Source organism: Hippichthys cyanospilos, chromosome 6, assembly GCF_059441005.1.
Source record: "Hippichthys cyanospilos isolate Australia breed blue-spotted pipefish chromosome 6, RoL_Hcya_1.0, whole genome shotgun sequence".
In the NCBI taxonomy this organism is placed as follows: Eukaryota; Metazoa; Chordata; class Actinopteri; order Syngnathiformes; family Syngnathidae; genus Hippichthys; species Hippichthys cyanospilos.
In genome coordinates, this window is record NC_142374.1 from 26,135,663 (window position 1) to 26,151,141 (window position 15,479).

General features: G+C 61.3%; 2 protein-coding genes across 2 annotated transcripts; both read left to right on the forward strand.

The window, feature by feature from the left end:
- The first annotated feature begins 49 nt into the window (after positions 1–49).
- Positions 50–2,380, forward strand: LOC148423078 (muscarinic acetylcholine receptor M4-like). Its single transcript, XM_088417257.1, has 2 exons — positions 50–211; positions 795–2,380. Exon 2 carries the CDS (start codon positions 799–801, stop codon positions 1,864–1,866), a length of 1,068 nt encoding a protein of 355 aa, XP_088273383.1. The 5' UTR covers positions 50–211; positions 795–798; the 3' UTR covers positions 1,867–2,380.
- A 1,577-nt stretch (positions 2,381–3,957) lies between these two features.
- On the forward strand, positions 3,958–14,675 carry phf21ab (PHD finger protein 21Ab). Its single transcript, XM_088417256.1, is given in 20 exon segments — positions 3,958–4,102; positions 5,675–5,726; positions 5,808–5,897; positions 6,874–6,906; positions 6,987–7,052; positions 8,085–8,237; positions 8,482–8,718; positions 9,583–9,894; positions 9,952–10,062; positions 10,131–10,182; positions 10,251–10,330; positions 10,414–10,474; positions 10,920–10,975; positions 10,978–11,046; positions 11,048–11,113; positions 11,115–11,147; positions 11,339–11,494; positions 11,683–11,758; positions 11,815–11,918; positions 12,696–14,675. Coding segments are annotated over 19 exon segments (2,256 nt in total). The 5' UTR covers positions 3,958–4,102; positions 5,675–5,684; the 3' UTR covers positions 13,155–14,675.
- The last annotated feature ends 804 nt before the right edge of the window (positions 14,676–15,479 follow it).

A 15,479-nucleotide genomic window follows, 5' to 3' on the forward strand; every position in this document is an offset into this window, starting at 1 on the left:
TCAAACGCTCCTTTGGCACAGACGGATCGTCTTCGCTGGAAAGCGGATGCGGCGCCGGCGGTCGGCGATGATGGTGATGAGCCAGGAAGGAGGCGGGAGGCGCGGCTCGTCGAAGTGAGGCCGAGGGTCGCGCTCCGAAACTCGGGTGGAAGCCGACCGAGCCGGCGCCGCTCCCTTGTCTTGCGCCCGTCTCGCAGGGCGTCTTGATAAGGTAAGCTTGATAAACGTTCCCTCTTTTCTGTCAAAACGTTTGCGGTGGGGCTCGGGATCGGGCCGGCCGGGTAAATTTGATGACCCAAAAAACGAACGGGGAGTGAAAAAAAAAAAATCCTCGTGCGAATGCGCGGGTGTGTGTCTAAGATGCCAGCGACCGGACTTGCCTTCCCAAGCAGCAGCGACGCGATTCTGGCGGGCCGTTGCATGTCAGGGCTTTGTTGAACTCATTCGCCTCCGTCGACTACGGACGCGGAAGATCGAATTCTTTGCCGGCCCAGTTTAAACCGATTTGACATCGAAGAGTCAAGAGTCTCACTGTCATAGACCACGTATGTCAAGACCACGCAACGAAATTCTTATTCTGCTGGCAAAGATCAAACTAAAAGGGCAATAAGGGCGGTGATTATGAGGCTCGGATCAAGGAGGAGACTCATTCTGAACATAGCACGGAGCGGAACAAACCATATACTTTTGAGGATGATCGTGCAAAATAGGGTTAGCGTCCGCGGGGCCGACCTGGCTAAGGGACGAGATGTCGGCGGTATTTGTGACCCGCCCGCGTTCTGCGCGCTTCGAAGGAAAATGGCTAACGAGTCGGACCCCCGGGCCCCGCCCCGCCTCCCGGTCGCCGCCTCCCACATCTCGAGCGGCCATCTGCTCCTGGTGGCGGCGCTGAGCGCGGCGCTGAGCGGCGTCACCGTCTTGGGCAACTCGCTGGTCCTCCTGTCGGTCAAGGTGAACCGGCGCCTGCGCAGCGTCAACAACTACTTCCTGTTGAGCCTGGCCACGGCCGACCTGCTGGTGGGCGCCGTCTCCGTCAATGTGCGCGCGCTCCACGCGGCCCGGGGCTCCTGGCCGCTGGGAGCCGCCCTCTGCGACCTGTGGCTGGTGCTGGACCACGGCGTGAGCGCGGCCGCCGTCCTCAATCTGCTCCTCATCAGCGCGGACCGCTTCCTCTGCCTGAGCCGGCCGCTCAGCTACCCGCGGCGGCGCACGGGCAAGATGGCAGCCCTGATGGTGGCGCTGGCCTGGCTGCTGGCCTTCGCCCTGTGGACGCCCGCCATCCTGTGCTGGCAGAGGGCCGGGGGCGAGCGCCTGGTCCCCGAGCCGGAGTGTTACCCTCGCTTGCTGGCCAGCCCGGCCGTCACCCTTGGGACCACCCTGCCCGCCTTCTTCCTGCCCGCCTTGGCCATGGTGGGCCTGTACGGACGCGTGTGCGCCGCCGGCCGCCGTTCGTCGGGGCGGCCGGCCGGGGCGTCCGGCGGCCCGTCGGAGCCGACCTCCGTTTCGCCGGCGCCGTCCGGGGACTCTGCGCGCTTCCGACGACACCGGGCGGCCTCGGCGGCGCTGGCCGCTTCCGGGGCGCCGGCCCCGGCCCGTCGTCGGGCGGCGCTGCGGGAGAGGAGGGTGACGCGCACCGTACTGAGCGTCCTCCTGAGCTTCCTCCTCACCCGGGCGCCGCACAACGCCATGGCGCTCGTGGCCGCTTTCTGTCACGTACGCATCCCGGACGTCCTGTGGCAGGCGGGCCTCTGGCTGGTGTACGTCAACAGCGCTGTGGACCCCGCGTGCTACGCCCTGTGCAGCCCCGCCTTCAGGGCCACCTTCCGCCGCCTGCTGCGATGCCGGCGTCCGGGCCCGCCCGTCTGAATGCGGCGCGCGCGAGCGGGAACGACATCGTCCCACAGCGGACTCGGCGCGATCGAGGCCTTCTCTGAAACCGGGGCTGGACCGGCACGGAAGTCAAACCTAAAAATAAAAGACCCCGGTGAGCGGCCTCGCGTTGCCGAGCCCGCGCGCCGGCTCCCCGCCGGCCTTCTTGTCTGGTGTGCGCACGTTCTTTCCGTGGCCGGACGCTAGATTTGTTGAGCGCTGAGGCGAGAGCGCGGTTGGTTTTTGTCTGTAGATTGCGGGCGACCGTTTGGAGGCGTCCCCAGACCGCTGCCCGATAACAGCTCGGATAGGCTGCGGCACGACTGCGACCCCGGTGCGGATAAGCGGCCGGGATAACTGATGGACGGATGGGCCCTAGTTGTTAGGACTTGATTGGCCCGTGTGACTCCTTGCGGTTGCGCGGCGCATGCACTTGATGCCAGTTGCTTCTTGCTGCCGTCTGTACTGCACGGCGCGTGCGTATTTGTGAAAATTCACGTTTGCTCCCCGTGAATTGCGGGCCTGTAAATAGGAGGAAGGCAGCAAATCGCGCCACATCAGCTCCCAAAGGGACGCCGGCCCACCGGGGATCTGCCCCTTATGGCCAGTCCGGCCCGATTGCACGAACTTGCTTATTTCAAGTCGGTCTCATTTCATAGTGTTTAGTCTTGGCTGCGCAGCGGACAGTCGCTTGTCATGTCAAAGTTGATTTCTAAAGCGCATTTTAAAAGCGACCTAGAAGGGATGACCAAAGTGCTTTACAGTAAGTAAAACATGCAAATTATCAAGGAAAAATAATGGTGCCGTTGGAATAAAAGGGAAGGTAAAACATACCGAGCCAAAATTTAATTACCCATTCGCGTGGCGAGCGCGGCACGAGTCAGGAGAAAAGACAGCTTTTCGGCAAGACTTTTCAAATGCGCAACAGCAGACCGTAGGCCATCGTTTTAGTTGCCGTTGGCGTGACGTCACACAATCCGAAACCGGGACAAACGGACGAGCCCAAGCGGCGCCTTCCAGAGATCGGCTGCGGAACGACTGCCAAGAAGCCCGAACGTTCACGTCCGTCGCCTGCCGGGACGTCACAGGTGTCCGTCGCTCCAGGGCCAGGGCCACGACCCCGCCCCGCCCCGCGCGTTTCCCTCATCCGACGCAGCCGCTCCCGAAGCGTCCGTCTCGGCGACCTGTCGACCGCTCGCCAATGAGGCAACGCGACGAAGCCGCACAGCGAGTCGCCCCCCGGGTGCGCCGTCGACACACCCCCACCTGGACGCGGCACGCAAAGCTTCACCCGCCGGCCGGAAGCCACTTGGAAGGAATTCCGTTCGGCAGCCCGGGGCTTACGCTAAGCGCCCTCCTCAAGATCGCCGATGGTCGTCGGGCATCCCCGAGGAGGGCGCGCCCCGCGATTGGCCAGTCGCGGCTGGCTGCGGTCGAGTCCCGAGTCGGCCGACAGAGGGGAAGGGAGGAGAGCAGAGCAGAGGAGCGGAGCGGAGCGGAGCAACGCAGGGCTGGAGCGACCCCTGCCGCAAGAGGCGAGGAATAACAAGGTGGGTGATCGGAATCAAATGGTCCGTCCGAACGAAGACCCCGCCAAACGGGCGGACTCGACTCGTCCCCGAGCGCTTAAGCCGCAAGGAAGAGGCGACCGGCGTTTGGCGGGTTCTTGCACTTCGAAGGCGATCGCGCATGCGGGCGAGGGACGCGCTCACGAGCACTTTCTCTCGGTAGTTTCGCCGAGTTTACATCCGGGTCTTTCCCTAGGCAATGGGAGTCGCAGCACCGCCGTTCCTTAGGCAAAGTGAAATAAATTCGCCGCACCGACACAAAAACTAGTCCGCTTCGGGAAAGGCGGCCGTGGCGGGCCGGCGGGGGCGATCGACGGCTCGGACCGACGTCGGGAACCTGCGTCACCGACCTCGACGGCTCGGCGGCGGCCAAAGCGGCTCGACGGAGACGAACAAGTAGTTTGGCCGGGCCTTCGCCTAGCTCCGCGGCGGAGGGATACGAACTGTGCGCAGGCCGAGCTGAATGAGATTGAACAAGAGTTCTTGTTTTGTAGCTTCAGTTTGTGTCTTTTCTCGCCAATTTGTCCCAAGTCCGTGCACGATCGCGCAACTAAGTCAAGGCGCTTGGGGAGGAGCGAGCGGGACTCTTTATGGGCCCTCGTTCCATCGCGGATCGCCTTGTTGGACCTCTGTGTTGAATTAATCTGGAGGAGGACTGCTGCTGAGTAAGTGCACGTTGAGCTCTTTCATTTGCTAACTTTAATGTCGCCCTCGCTCGATCGCCCCGAGTTGACGCGGGTCCCGTCTCCGGCCGGGACCGGGGCCGGGGCTCGGGCCCGGTCTCGGGCTCGGCGTGCTCGCGCGCGGCCACCATTTTCGGGGCCCTCGTTGAGCCCTTTGCTGCCTCTTTGCTGCTTCTTGTCGGAGTTCCTGCGGAGGAGGAAGGGGGTGGGGGGGCGGAGGAGGCAAGGGGGGAGACGAGGCCGACACAAGTTGGACAAGCGAAGGGGGCTCGGTTCGCAGGCTTTGCGAGTTCTTTGAGCCGGCCGCCCCATGGCCGCGGCGGGCTGCGGAACGGGTTCCGGCCGGCCTCCCGCTCGGCTCGGCTCGGCCGCCGCCCGCCTCTTTTTCATCCTTGCTGGAACTTAGCCGCGTTAGCTCGCCGGGCTAACTAGCTAGCGAGCTAACGTCGACGTCCACGACGAGCTCCGCGGCCGGCTTCCGAGCCCTCGACAGGGGCCGGGGCTCGGAAGCCACGCCGGCGGCCCGGCCCGATTCGGAAGGAGAGCTGGACGCTGCCCAGACAATTATCGGGCCGCTTGACTCGAGTGCGAATCCTCCATTTCAAATCAGGTCCGTGTCGGCGGCCCGCTTCGGTTTCTCGTCCGTCCGCTCGAACCCCGACGTCCCATCCCGGTTCCGATCGCTCCCGATTCCGAGCCGCCCTCACCTGCGTGACGTGTGCAACTAACTTTGCCGTTCAGTGGGCGCGTTCACTCGCAAGTTCCTCACAAAGTAAACTAAACGTCGTCTTGTTTGTGACTTGAAGGGAACTTAAACAGATCCGTCCGTGACGTCACTGCCACCCCCAAACCAAAGCCGATAGAGTAGAAAGCCTACTCCGTGGGGTTAGGGCTCCTTGCTCGTCTTGACGAAACGGCGGCGTTCCCGAAAAATGAAAGTCAGGCGAGGCCGATATTGTTGAACGTCTACAGGGCACAGGTAAGGATCGCCTTTTATTCTGCGCGGTCCGAACCGGGTCCCGTCACCCATCAGTAGGCTCGATTTGACTCCGGGGCGAACGAACGCTTATCGATCAGTCGCCGACCGAGTTTTCTCGACGTGGGCTTGATTGCGCGTGCCCGTGGCGTACCCTTGTTGTGCGGGCCGGGGCGGAGGCGTGGAGTCCCCCCCCCGTTTATTCCTAGAGAACGACACCTCATTTGGCACCCGACCACCGCTCACCCGTGGGCGGACCGTGCCTTAGGATCGGCAGCCGTCCGCGCGCGCCCTCCCGGAAGGAGTTGAACTCGGAAAGAATGGACAGCCGACGTACTCGTCGCACCCGTTGGGGACGGAAAGGACGGGCGCGAGTCGCATCCCAACTTTTCCCGGTCGAAAGGGTTTTTCGTGGCCGTTTGTCGAACGGGGCCGGGAGGGGGGGGGGGGGGGGGGGGGGGCAATGGCGCTCAGCCGGCCCGACGGCGCTCAGCCGGCCCGACGGCGACGCGTTCGGGGAAAGTCGGCGTCACGTGGCGGTCGGTGGCTTGAACGCTGTCATGTCTTTTGTCCCGCAGCAGCACGTTCATGCTTCAGTTGGATGCTCTGCCCAGCGGTGACGGCGTTCAGGTAGCGGAAGGGGCCCCGACCTCATGGGATCCTTTCCGGGGCCTGGCCCCCGAACTCCGGACTTGTGTTTTGTGTGCGCAGGCTGATCCATCAGCTGCGAGACTGACTGCATCGATGATGGAATTACAGACGCTGCAGGAGGCGCTGAAGGTGGAGATCCAGATCCATCAGGTGGGACCCGCTCGGCCCGCTTTATCCCGTCGCCCGAGGGGTCGTCCGTCCGTCCCGCCGCCGGGCCGGCTAGTTGGCCGCCGTCGCCCCGAGCGGCCGCCCGTCTTCTTTTGGGCGCGTCCCTTTGGAGAGCGACGTCGTCTCGTTTGACGCGCGCCCGTCATTCAGCTGCGTCGTTTGGACGGGGCGCAGACCGTTGCGGGCCTCTCAAGTCCCCGTCCCCTGTTTCCGAAGGCTACCACCTCTCCAGATCCCACGGGGCGGTGACGGCGCCATTAGTATTTGCCGGCCGGGCCGGGAAACACCAAATGTCGGGCGGTTCCCGGTCGTTACCGCTCGATGACGGTTTCAATTGAAGTCGAAAAAAACGGACGGCGCGTAAAACGTTCGGACAACGATATCTGTCTTAACGCAACCTTAACACTCATAGCTTATGGCAACAAAAGCTCTCGGGGGCTTGACCTGCTTAAATAGCGCGGTTGAGCAGAAATGAGCTATCGTCGCATCTTGTAAAGCGGCCGCTCGTGGCAAAAGCTCCGTTTGGCCTCGTCAAATAGTCCGTTTTTCAAAGCGCTAATCATTTCGATCCAGCGGACCTATTTCACGGATGACTATATGCGTCGATTCCTTTCTTTAGCTCGGTGTTTACCCGCTCCTCTAGAAATATCCCGTACAGATAGCTAGCTCCGATCTCGCTAGGCTAGGTCGTCACGCGGCGCACCTTCTCTCGGTTCAGTCACCTTTTGCTTTCGGCTTTTTCAAGACGTTTCGCCGACGCCAGGCTTTCCCCGCGGTCGGAGCCGCGCTCGTGCGCGCGCCCTACGGGTTCTCGCCGGGGCGGAGTCGGGAGCGGCCTGCCGTCCCGCGTTTTGATGCCCGTCGTCCCAAATTATTGGCGATCGGCCTTTGTGAGCGGCGGCCGCGAGGGGGCGAGTGGACTGTTGACCGTTTTGTGCGTGTGTGTCACGGCCCACAGAAACTGGTGGCCCAGATGAAGCAGGACCCTCAGGTAAAGCGGCCGCAGCGTTGGTCGCCGGATCAAAGGGCGCGAGATCCGTGTCGCCTAACCCAGCGCTCCGCTCCCCACAGAACGCCGATCTGAAGAAGCAACTTCACGAACTGCAGGCAAAGATCACGGCGCTGAGCGAGAAGCAGGTATAGACACGCACGCGAGGTTAGGCTTAGCCACCAGCAGGACGGGGGGGTTGCCCCTTTGGCCGCTCGATGCCCTCCGGCCGCCCTCTGTTGACGAGTGGCTCAGCAGCTAAACGGCAAGAGGACCCGACCCTCTGAAACGCATCAGCTTTCGATAAAATAAAAGGCGCTTTCGGAGCCGCGGAGAATTCGCATCGCTCCCTTGTCGTAAGTAGGAATCGTGCGACAAACGATGTCGTGCGCAGTAATGGCTTCGTTATTCCGGACGGTCTTGGTCTTATGGAGGACCGCGAGCGAGGATTTTTGACTTTTTTTCTCTTGTCGTTGTCAATGACATTTCCGACCGAACGTAGCATCGATTACTCCTCCGCCAAAGGTCTTTCATACACTAAGTGTATTTCAATGCGGTTGATCTGAACCAGGTCTGGTCTTTGTCTAGACCAGCGGTTCTTAACCAGGGTTCCATCGAACCCTAGGGGTTCGGTGGAGCCTCCGCCGCGGAGGTCAACCCCTCAGTCTAGTCTGCAGTTAGTGGGCACGGTCATTGAAAGCGTCCCGCTCTGGGATTCCCGACGTGCCGCGTCGGTTTTGTTATTTGAACAAGGTGATATTAACGGACGATTCATTTCGTGCACCGTTAAAAAAAATCTTTTATACTAGAGAAGGGTTTGGCGAATGAGCGCATGAAACTGATGGGGTTCGGTGCCTCCAACGAGGTTAAGAACCAGACAAACACGTCACGCTTTTCTCCCAGGAAAAGCAGTCTTTTTCCACAGCGCCGTCCGCCCGCCCGCCGGGCTTTTCCCGGCCCGCGATCCCGGTCCGGGAGCGGTATCGCTCGACGCGGCCTCCCGCCTGCGCTCGGAACCTGTTCGTACGCCGTTTGACATTTAGTAAATAAAGACCCGTTTTGATTTGAAGGCGGCGCGAGGCCGCGGCACACTTTTGGAGCACGTTTTACTACCTTTGCCTATCCGACGTTTTTGCGGACGTAACGTTTGGCTTCAAGTGTCTTCCTCCGTGTCGACGCAGAAAAAGGTGGTGGAGCAGCTGAGGAAGGAGCTCCTGGTCAAGCAAGAACCGGAAGGCAAAGTGCAGCTGCAGGTCCACGCGCCTCCTGCTGGGGCGGATCTTAAGCCCGCCAACATGGTGCAGACCCAGCAGATTCCGGGAGGACTGCAGCAGGTAGGAATCTTTCTTGATAGGATGGTCGCCGCTCATCTTTGTAGGGAACAGGAGCGCTCGGGTGCGGCGGCCGTTATGGAGCCGTTTTAAGCCTAGCCCCCCCCCCCCCCCCCCCCCCCAAAAAAAAACAAAAAAACAAAACAAAACAAAAAAAAAAAACAGCGATGCGGATCCGACGCGAGGGCTCGTCGATCCCCAGCGGACGCGCGCCTTTCACGTGTCGCTCGTCTTCTTTTTGCGGCAGACGCTGACCGTGACGCCGGTGCTCACCACCAAGACGCTACCTCTGGTGCTGAAAGCTGCGGCCGCGCCCTCCCTGCCCGGATCCATTCTGCCGCAACGCCCGACCACCGTCACCATGGTAACCACGGCCATCTCCAAAGCCGACGCGCACAACGCCCCCATCAACCTGCAGGTGGCGGGCAAACTGAGCTCTCACAGCCTGGAACCGGTGAGGCTCGTTTCCAAGAACGCCATGCTGGTAAGTGCCCGCGCAAGTGTGCCCGTCCCGTCCCGTCCCGCCCGGCTCGACGGAAAACTGCTCCGCCTCATCAAGAAAAAGCCCGCGTTGGTTTTGCCGGTCGCGTCGAAGCGAACGTCGGGGTGTTGGCCCCGGCCCTCGCCCCAACTCTAATCCCGACGAAAGCTCCGTCGGTGGTTACTTTGGACGCTTGCCAAACTGACTCAAATTTGTCAGACTACCGGCGAGAAAGCAACGGGAGAAAGCGAGGCTTGTCGACCGGGCCGTGTCACGCCGCCGCCCTCTGTTGACGGGTGTCTGCCAAAGAACAAAGTTGACGTGGCGATTCACTTGAGTTTGTGGCCCGCCGGCCCTGCCCCACTCGTAATCGTTCGTTTTTTTCCCCGTCTTTGTTTTAAAGAAGTCGTCAGATTCCAAAAGTGTAAACGGCTAGCAACAGTGTTACGCGGAAGCCAAAACGTTAAAAAAAAAAAAAAGACACGGGCCTTATCCAAATGCTGGACGAAGGCGCTCTCGAGCGGAGACTTTGCCCTTAAAGTGCGGGAGCTCGCAACCCGGCGCCCGCCTTCTCCCAAAAGCAGCGAGGGGCAACTACCCCGAGAGGTTGCGCCGCGCCTCACCCGCGTCGCTCGCATTGCGCCCAGAACCAGCGGCGCGCCGTCCATGGCGCCGCAGGATAGGTTACGACTAGCGCCGCTCCACAGCGCGGCGTCGGAGCGGGCCGTCCGCTCGTCGTCCCAAGTACCAAGATGGAGGTCCCCTCTCGCGAGGGAGGCTTTTGACGCGGGACCCGAAGCGCGGCGTCAGGAGGGATGTTCCCACGTGGACGCGACCCGCGCGTGACGGGCTGCGCTTCGTCGGCAGGTGCGACCGAAGCCGGCCTTGCCGGCCAACGTCCCCATCGCTCCCGCCCCTCCCCCGCCCATGATGGCGGCGCCCCAGCTGCTGCAGAGGCCCGTCATGCTGGCAACCAAGCTCTCGCCTTCCATTTCGTCGGCCACGCCCATTCACCAGCTGCGCATAGTCAACGGACAACCCTGTGTCAAGACGGGCTCCGCCCCCTTGACCGGCATCGTCATCGCCGCGCCGGCGGCGGCCGCCTGCCTCGCCGGGCCCGCCCGGGCGCCCGAGCCCGCCTCCGTCCCCGCCCAGCCTCTCCAGGCGGCCGAGCCCAAGGTAGGCCGCCCGGGCTCCCCGCGAGGGCCGCGGCTTGACGCCGTCCCCTCTCGACAGAGCGTTACGGCGGGAGGCGGAGCCGAGCAGAAGATGACAGTCGCGCTCCCCTCTTCGTCGACTCCGCCTTTGTCTTCGCCCCCCAGGCCCAAGAAGGAGGAGAGTCCGGAGGTCGGTGGCGCGGCGGCGGGCGCGCCGGCGCCGCGGCCCGCTTTTCTGATTGTGCGTCTGTCTTCTAGAAATTGTCCTTCATGGTGTCCTTGGGTCTGGTAACGCACGACCATTTGGAAGGTGAGCCCCCCCCCTGCCGCCGGCCCGCTTTGCGGCTCCGCGTGCTGACGCCTCGCCGCTCTTTGCAGAAATTCAGAGCAAAAGGCAGGAGAGGAAGAGGAGAACCACGGCCAACCCCGTCTACAGCGGCGCCGTGTTTGAGCCCGAGGTGAGTCCGGCCCCGTTCCCTTTGACGCGACGTGGGACCGGCTCGCCGTGGGCACCTTTATAGGCGGACGTGGTGTGTTTCAGAGGAAAAAGAGTGCCGTGAGTTACCTGAACAGCCCTCTGCACCTGGGGACCCGAAAGAGAGGTCGGTACAACGGCGGGTAGCTTCGCTCGCCGCCAAAGTGACGCTGTGATCTTCCAACTGCCGCTAGCTAAGCCCCTGACGCCGACGGCGCGTCGGGGCCGTTCCCGTCCTTGTGTTTTGTCCACGTGGCACTATTAACATGCCCCCCGTCCTCGCTAGAGCCCCCCCCCCCCCCCCCCGCCCCTCCCCCCGCATGGCCAAGTCCCTCACGCGACCCCCCGCGCTTCTTAGCGCCGAAACGAAAGCGGAACGGTCAGGGCGGACGGAAAGGGGCGCGGCCGCCCGGCGTAAGCGTCCGGCCGGCGCGGGCTCGTGCGCGGCAATAGCCGGGAGCCCGGGGAGCTTGCTTCTTGTTGCGGCGGCGTGCGCACTAACACTGTCTGTGCTTCTGACTCCCCTCCCCACCCCCCACCTCATGCTAGCCAACGACGACTCCCTTTCCAAGGTATGTCACGCAGACTGTTGTTGTTCTTCCCCCTCTCCATCTTTCTTTTTCTTTTTGTTTGTTTCTTTTCTTTTCTTTTCTTTGTTTTCCGTCTTTGTGGTCTGTCTCATTTCACCCAGGTCGCCCACACCAAATACGGCGGCGTCCCGGAGCTGGGCTGCCTCACCCCGACCTCCCCCTCCAGCCCCGCCCACCCCCCTCCCCCTGCCTAGCCCCAGCTCTGGGGACGTAAGTAACCGAGGGCGGGGGGGGGCGGCGGCGGAAGGCCGCCGGGGGCTCAGTAGTCTGTCGATCATCCACCCACATGTCATCAGTCTTACAAAGCGAACAGCCTCTCGGCCAAACGCACTGGCGTGAGCAGCGGGCCCGAGCGGAGCCGGGCGGGCGGGGCGACTGACGGGTCCAATTCTTGCTCGCAGGGAGACATCCATGAGGACTTCTGCACTGTGTGCAGACGCAGTGGCCAGTTGCTCATGTGCGACACGTGTTCTCGTGTCTATCACCTGGACTGCCTGGAACCGCCCCTGAAAAGCATTCCTAAAGGCATGTGGATCTGTCCCAAATGCCAAGATCAGGTAACGGCCCGCTTCAGGACTGTTCGAGCCTTTGTAAGCATCCACGCCGCACACCTGTCCCGTTCCTCGTCTCACGCATCCGCCCGCTCCATCGCGTCGGCCGTCGCCGCGCTCGCCCCCCCCCGCCCCGATCCGCCCGCGCCCCTCCGCTCCCGCGCTGACCGCCGTCGCCCGCCTTCTCTCGGCAGATCCTCAAGAAAGAAGAAGCCATCCCGTGGCCCGGCACGCTGGCCATCGTCCACTCTTACATGGCCTACAAAGAAGGTGAGCTCGCCGGCCGGCGCCGGGCCGCCGGGGGCTGACCCGCTCTTCTCGCGCAGCGAAAGAGGAAGAGAAGCAGAAGCTCATCAAGTGGAGCGCCGAACTGCGGCTGGAGCGCGAGCAGCTGGAGCAACGGGTCAAGCAGCTCAGCAACTCCATCACGGTAAGCGTCCGCTCGCTCGCTCGCTCGCTCGCGCTCCTTCCCCGAGCCGCGGGCTCGCGCGTCCCGAGTCGGGGCGGAGGATCCGTTTCAACGGTTTACGGGCGAAGCCCAAACTTGAAAGAATCAATTGAGGTGTCTGGATGCGCGTCTTTAAAATGTCTTTTACGAAGCCCGCGTCTCAGGCGCGCCGCAACCAAGGATGCGTCCCTTCGAGGCGCGCCGCGCCGCGTCTCGTGCGTCTGCCGACGCCAGCCGATGGCAAATGACCCGGCCTGATTGAGCCGTTGCGGATGGGCAATTTTTCAAAAGTCACGCTTATTCAAAACTGCCCATTGTCTTATTTTGTCTCCCTCCCTCGACGGGCTGCCGCAGCGTGCGGCTCCCGTCGTGCGTCCGACGTGAGCGGTCCTCTGCCGCCGCGGTCGCTTGTCCTGGTTTGTCGCCTCCGGCGCCGCCGTAAGCTCGCCGCCGCGGCCAACGTGTTCGGAACGCTACTTCGGCCGAGCCGAGCGTCCCACGCCATATCCTCGCGCGAGCGTTGGGGTTAGGGTCGGAAGAGTGGGGCGCGTCCAACTTTTCCCCTCCGTCCGAACGGACAAAGTGAAAAGCGGGAAGCTAGCGGATGAGCTCGTACAACGCTAGTCTGCGTCTTTTGAGTTGATCGCCATTCAGCAGCGCCGGTGAAAAGCCAACGCGCGACGCGAGTTCGCCTGAGCGAAGGTCCGGAGAGCGCCACGTCGTTTGTTGACTTCTTGGCTCGTTGTTTTCCTTGGCCAGAAGTGCATGGAGACCAAGAACGGCATCCTGGCTCGCCAGAAGGAGATGCAGCTGTCCCTGGACAAGGTCAAACATCTGGTCCGCCTCATCCAGGCCTTCAACTTCAAGCAGATGGCGTCCCCTCCCGACGGCGGGGACGCGCCGGACCGAGAAGCCGCCGCGCCGGCCGAGCCCGAGCGGGCGGCGGAGAGGAGCGCGGCGGACGTCGAGCGTCAGGGCGGCCTCGCGTGCGCCCCGGACCATAAGGGAGGAGCCGAGGCCGAAAGCCACGAAGGCGCGCGGGCCGCCGACGCCCCGGCTCCCTCGGAGGCGGCCCTGCCGCCGTCGCCCTCGCCCCGCTCCGAAGAGGAAACGGCCGGCGCCGGTCCTTCGCCGATGGCGGCGCGGGACGAACGGGACATCAGCGACAGCAACGACAAAACCTCAGAACCCTCCCGGCATTGTGTGCCGGCCGAGTGAGCGTCGCCCTTGTGAGGAATGCGGTACCGGGAGTGGGGGGAAAAAAAAAAAAAAAAAAAAGTTGCCAATGTGTGTAAATGTCGTTTGTTTGCGTTGTATCGTCAGCCTGTGTCGATAGTAGATAGCGGCCGTTAACCATAGACGTTGTCACGGAAACGCTCGAAGGGAGGGCCGATCCATCTCACCGGAGTGTGCCTGCCCTGGCAGTCTGCCCCCCCCCCCCCCCCCCCCCCCCCCCAACTTGAGGCCGGCGCGCTCAAAATCCACTCGTTTGTCGGAAGCGTCGGCCCCTCCGCAGACTGTAGCCCCGCCCACCGAGGCGGGCGCGGAGCCCGAGCGGCATCGTTGTTGTGAGTCGTCCTTGGTGTGTCCCGTGCCACGTGCTTTGTTTTCCGAGGACAACGCGTTCAGGTCTTCCCGGTGTTCGGCTCCCGTATTCAACTGCCAAACGCATCAAATGCGCCGAGGGGCGGAGCCAAAGATTCCGCCTAGCCGCAAGGAGGGAAAAAAAAAAAAAAAAAAAAAGCACAAGTCGGTTTCTTCTTCTGGTTCTAGGGTGAAGCACAAGAAGAGCCTGCTGGGGGCGCCGCTCACTTCCCGCTCCGTCACTCACGGTGCCTCTTGGTTTTTCTTTTTTTTTTTCTTTCTGAGGTCACCCACCAACTAGCATATCACGCGCATGCCCCCCCCCCCCCCGTAGGTACCTCGAGTGCCTTGTTCGATTCGTCTGGACTTGCACTGTGACGCGCGGACCCGCCCGTGCAGCCCATTGGTCGTTCAGCGTTAGGCTGCCTTAAAGGGTTTCGTTTTTCCGACGGGCGGAAGGTTTGCCGAGTGTGCCGGGAGGCACTTTTTCCCTTTGCTTTAAGCAGTATTAGGAGCAAACGTGAGCCCGCCCCCGTCGGCGCGCGCCGCCTTATGCAAGTCGTCGACGCGCCTTCCCGTTGGGCCGTCCGTCTCGCGCCGGGATTCGCGGCGTTTGAAAATAAGCGGAGCCGGGAGGGAGCGTGGCGGCGGCGGAGCGGGTTCCCTTGGTCCAAAGAAGCCGGATGACGGGTCGCTCGCGGGAGGGAGTCCCGGCGGCGTCCGTCCGTGACCGTGGCCTTCTAGTGTTGTCCTCACGTCCTCCCTTTCCTTTGGTCGGTCCTCACGTCCTCCCTTTTCTTTGGTCGTCCTCTGTCCCTCTCAAATCTTCCACCTCCTCAGACGCATTGTAGCGCTCCGAATAAAAGAACCGGTGTACATTGGGAATCTTTGTATAATTGTTTGTATTTTTTCATGATAATTTTGGAAAGGAATGTGTTTTATTTTTTTGGACTTGTGTTCCACACGTGTCTTCTGTTGGCCATGTTGGTGGGATTCTTACCTCTGTATTGAGCCTCCTCTTGTGATAATGATGATGATGCAGTGTTTCGCTAAATACTGTTGCTAGGTTACAGGATGGCAGCAGCCACCAGTAGGAGCATTTGATCAATTTCTATTTATTTATTTTATCAGTTTGCTAATAAATCCTCAAAAGCATCACCCGTGTTTTCCTTCGCTCTGATGCTAACCCGTGATTCTAAATGACCCATTTTTTTAAGTGCGCTATATTGAACTGCCTGAGCCCGTTGCTTTATTAAGAGCACAAATACGTTCGCGGTTTAACAGTTAACATTTTTTTTACGACTATCCCAAATGATTCACGGAGCCCCCCGAGCTGCACGAACCCCACTTAGAGAGCCGCCGACCCAAGATAATGGGACATGAAAACCTCAGAATAAACACATGCATTTAGACACGCATGGAATGAATAATCCATATTCAATGACCATTTATCAAACGGGTGATGTTTTTCATCATAACGAATGAAAGGAAATAATGAATTACAGTGAGCATAACGGCCTGCAAAATGAAACGACAGCTTTAATGCATTATTCGGCTTCAGGCGCTTCTATATTTTGTTACTTTGAGAAATACATAGTGTTGCGTGGACGGTGTTGTTTTCGCACGGCATTGTTTCGGCGCATTTGACCTTAGGCCACCCGGCGGCGCTAGTGTGCAGACGTACAAGCGGAAGAAGTAGAAGGTTGAACCCGATTGCAAATTGAGACGCAGCTGTACACAATCAGGGCTTGACGAAGCGCGACTATAAAGGTGGCACCTTGGGCCCGGCCTTAGTCAGTAGCGCCCGCCGGCGTCCGACGTCTGTCGGGCCTCCCGGGTCTTATTTCTGCCGGCTTTTGACGCCGTGAAGGAATCCGTCCGCCAGTCCGAAGGAGACTCCCGGACCGGCGCGTTTTGATTCATCGGGCAAGTGTGGAGTTTTCGCACCCTTGAATGTGC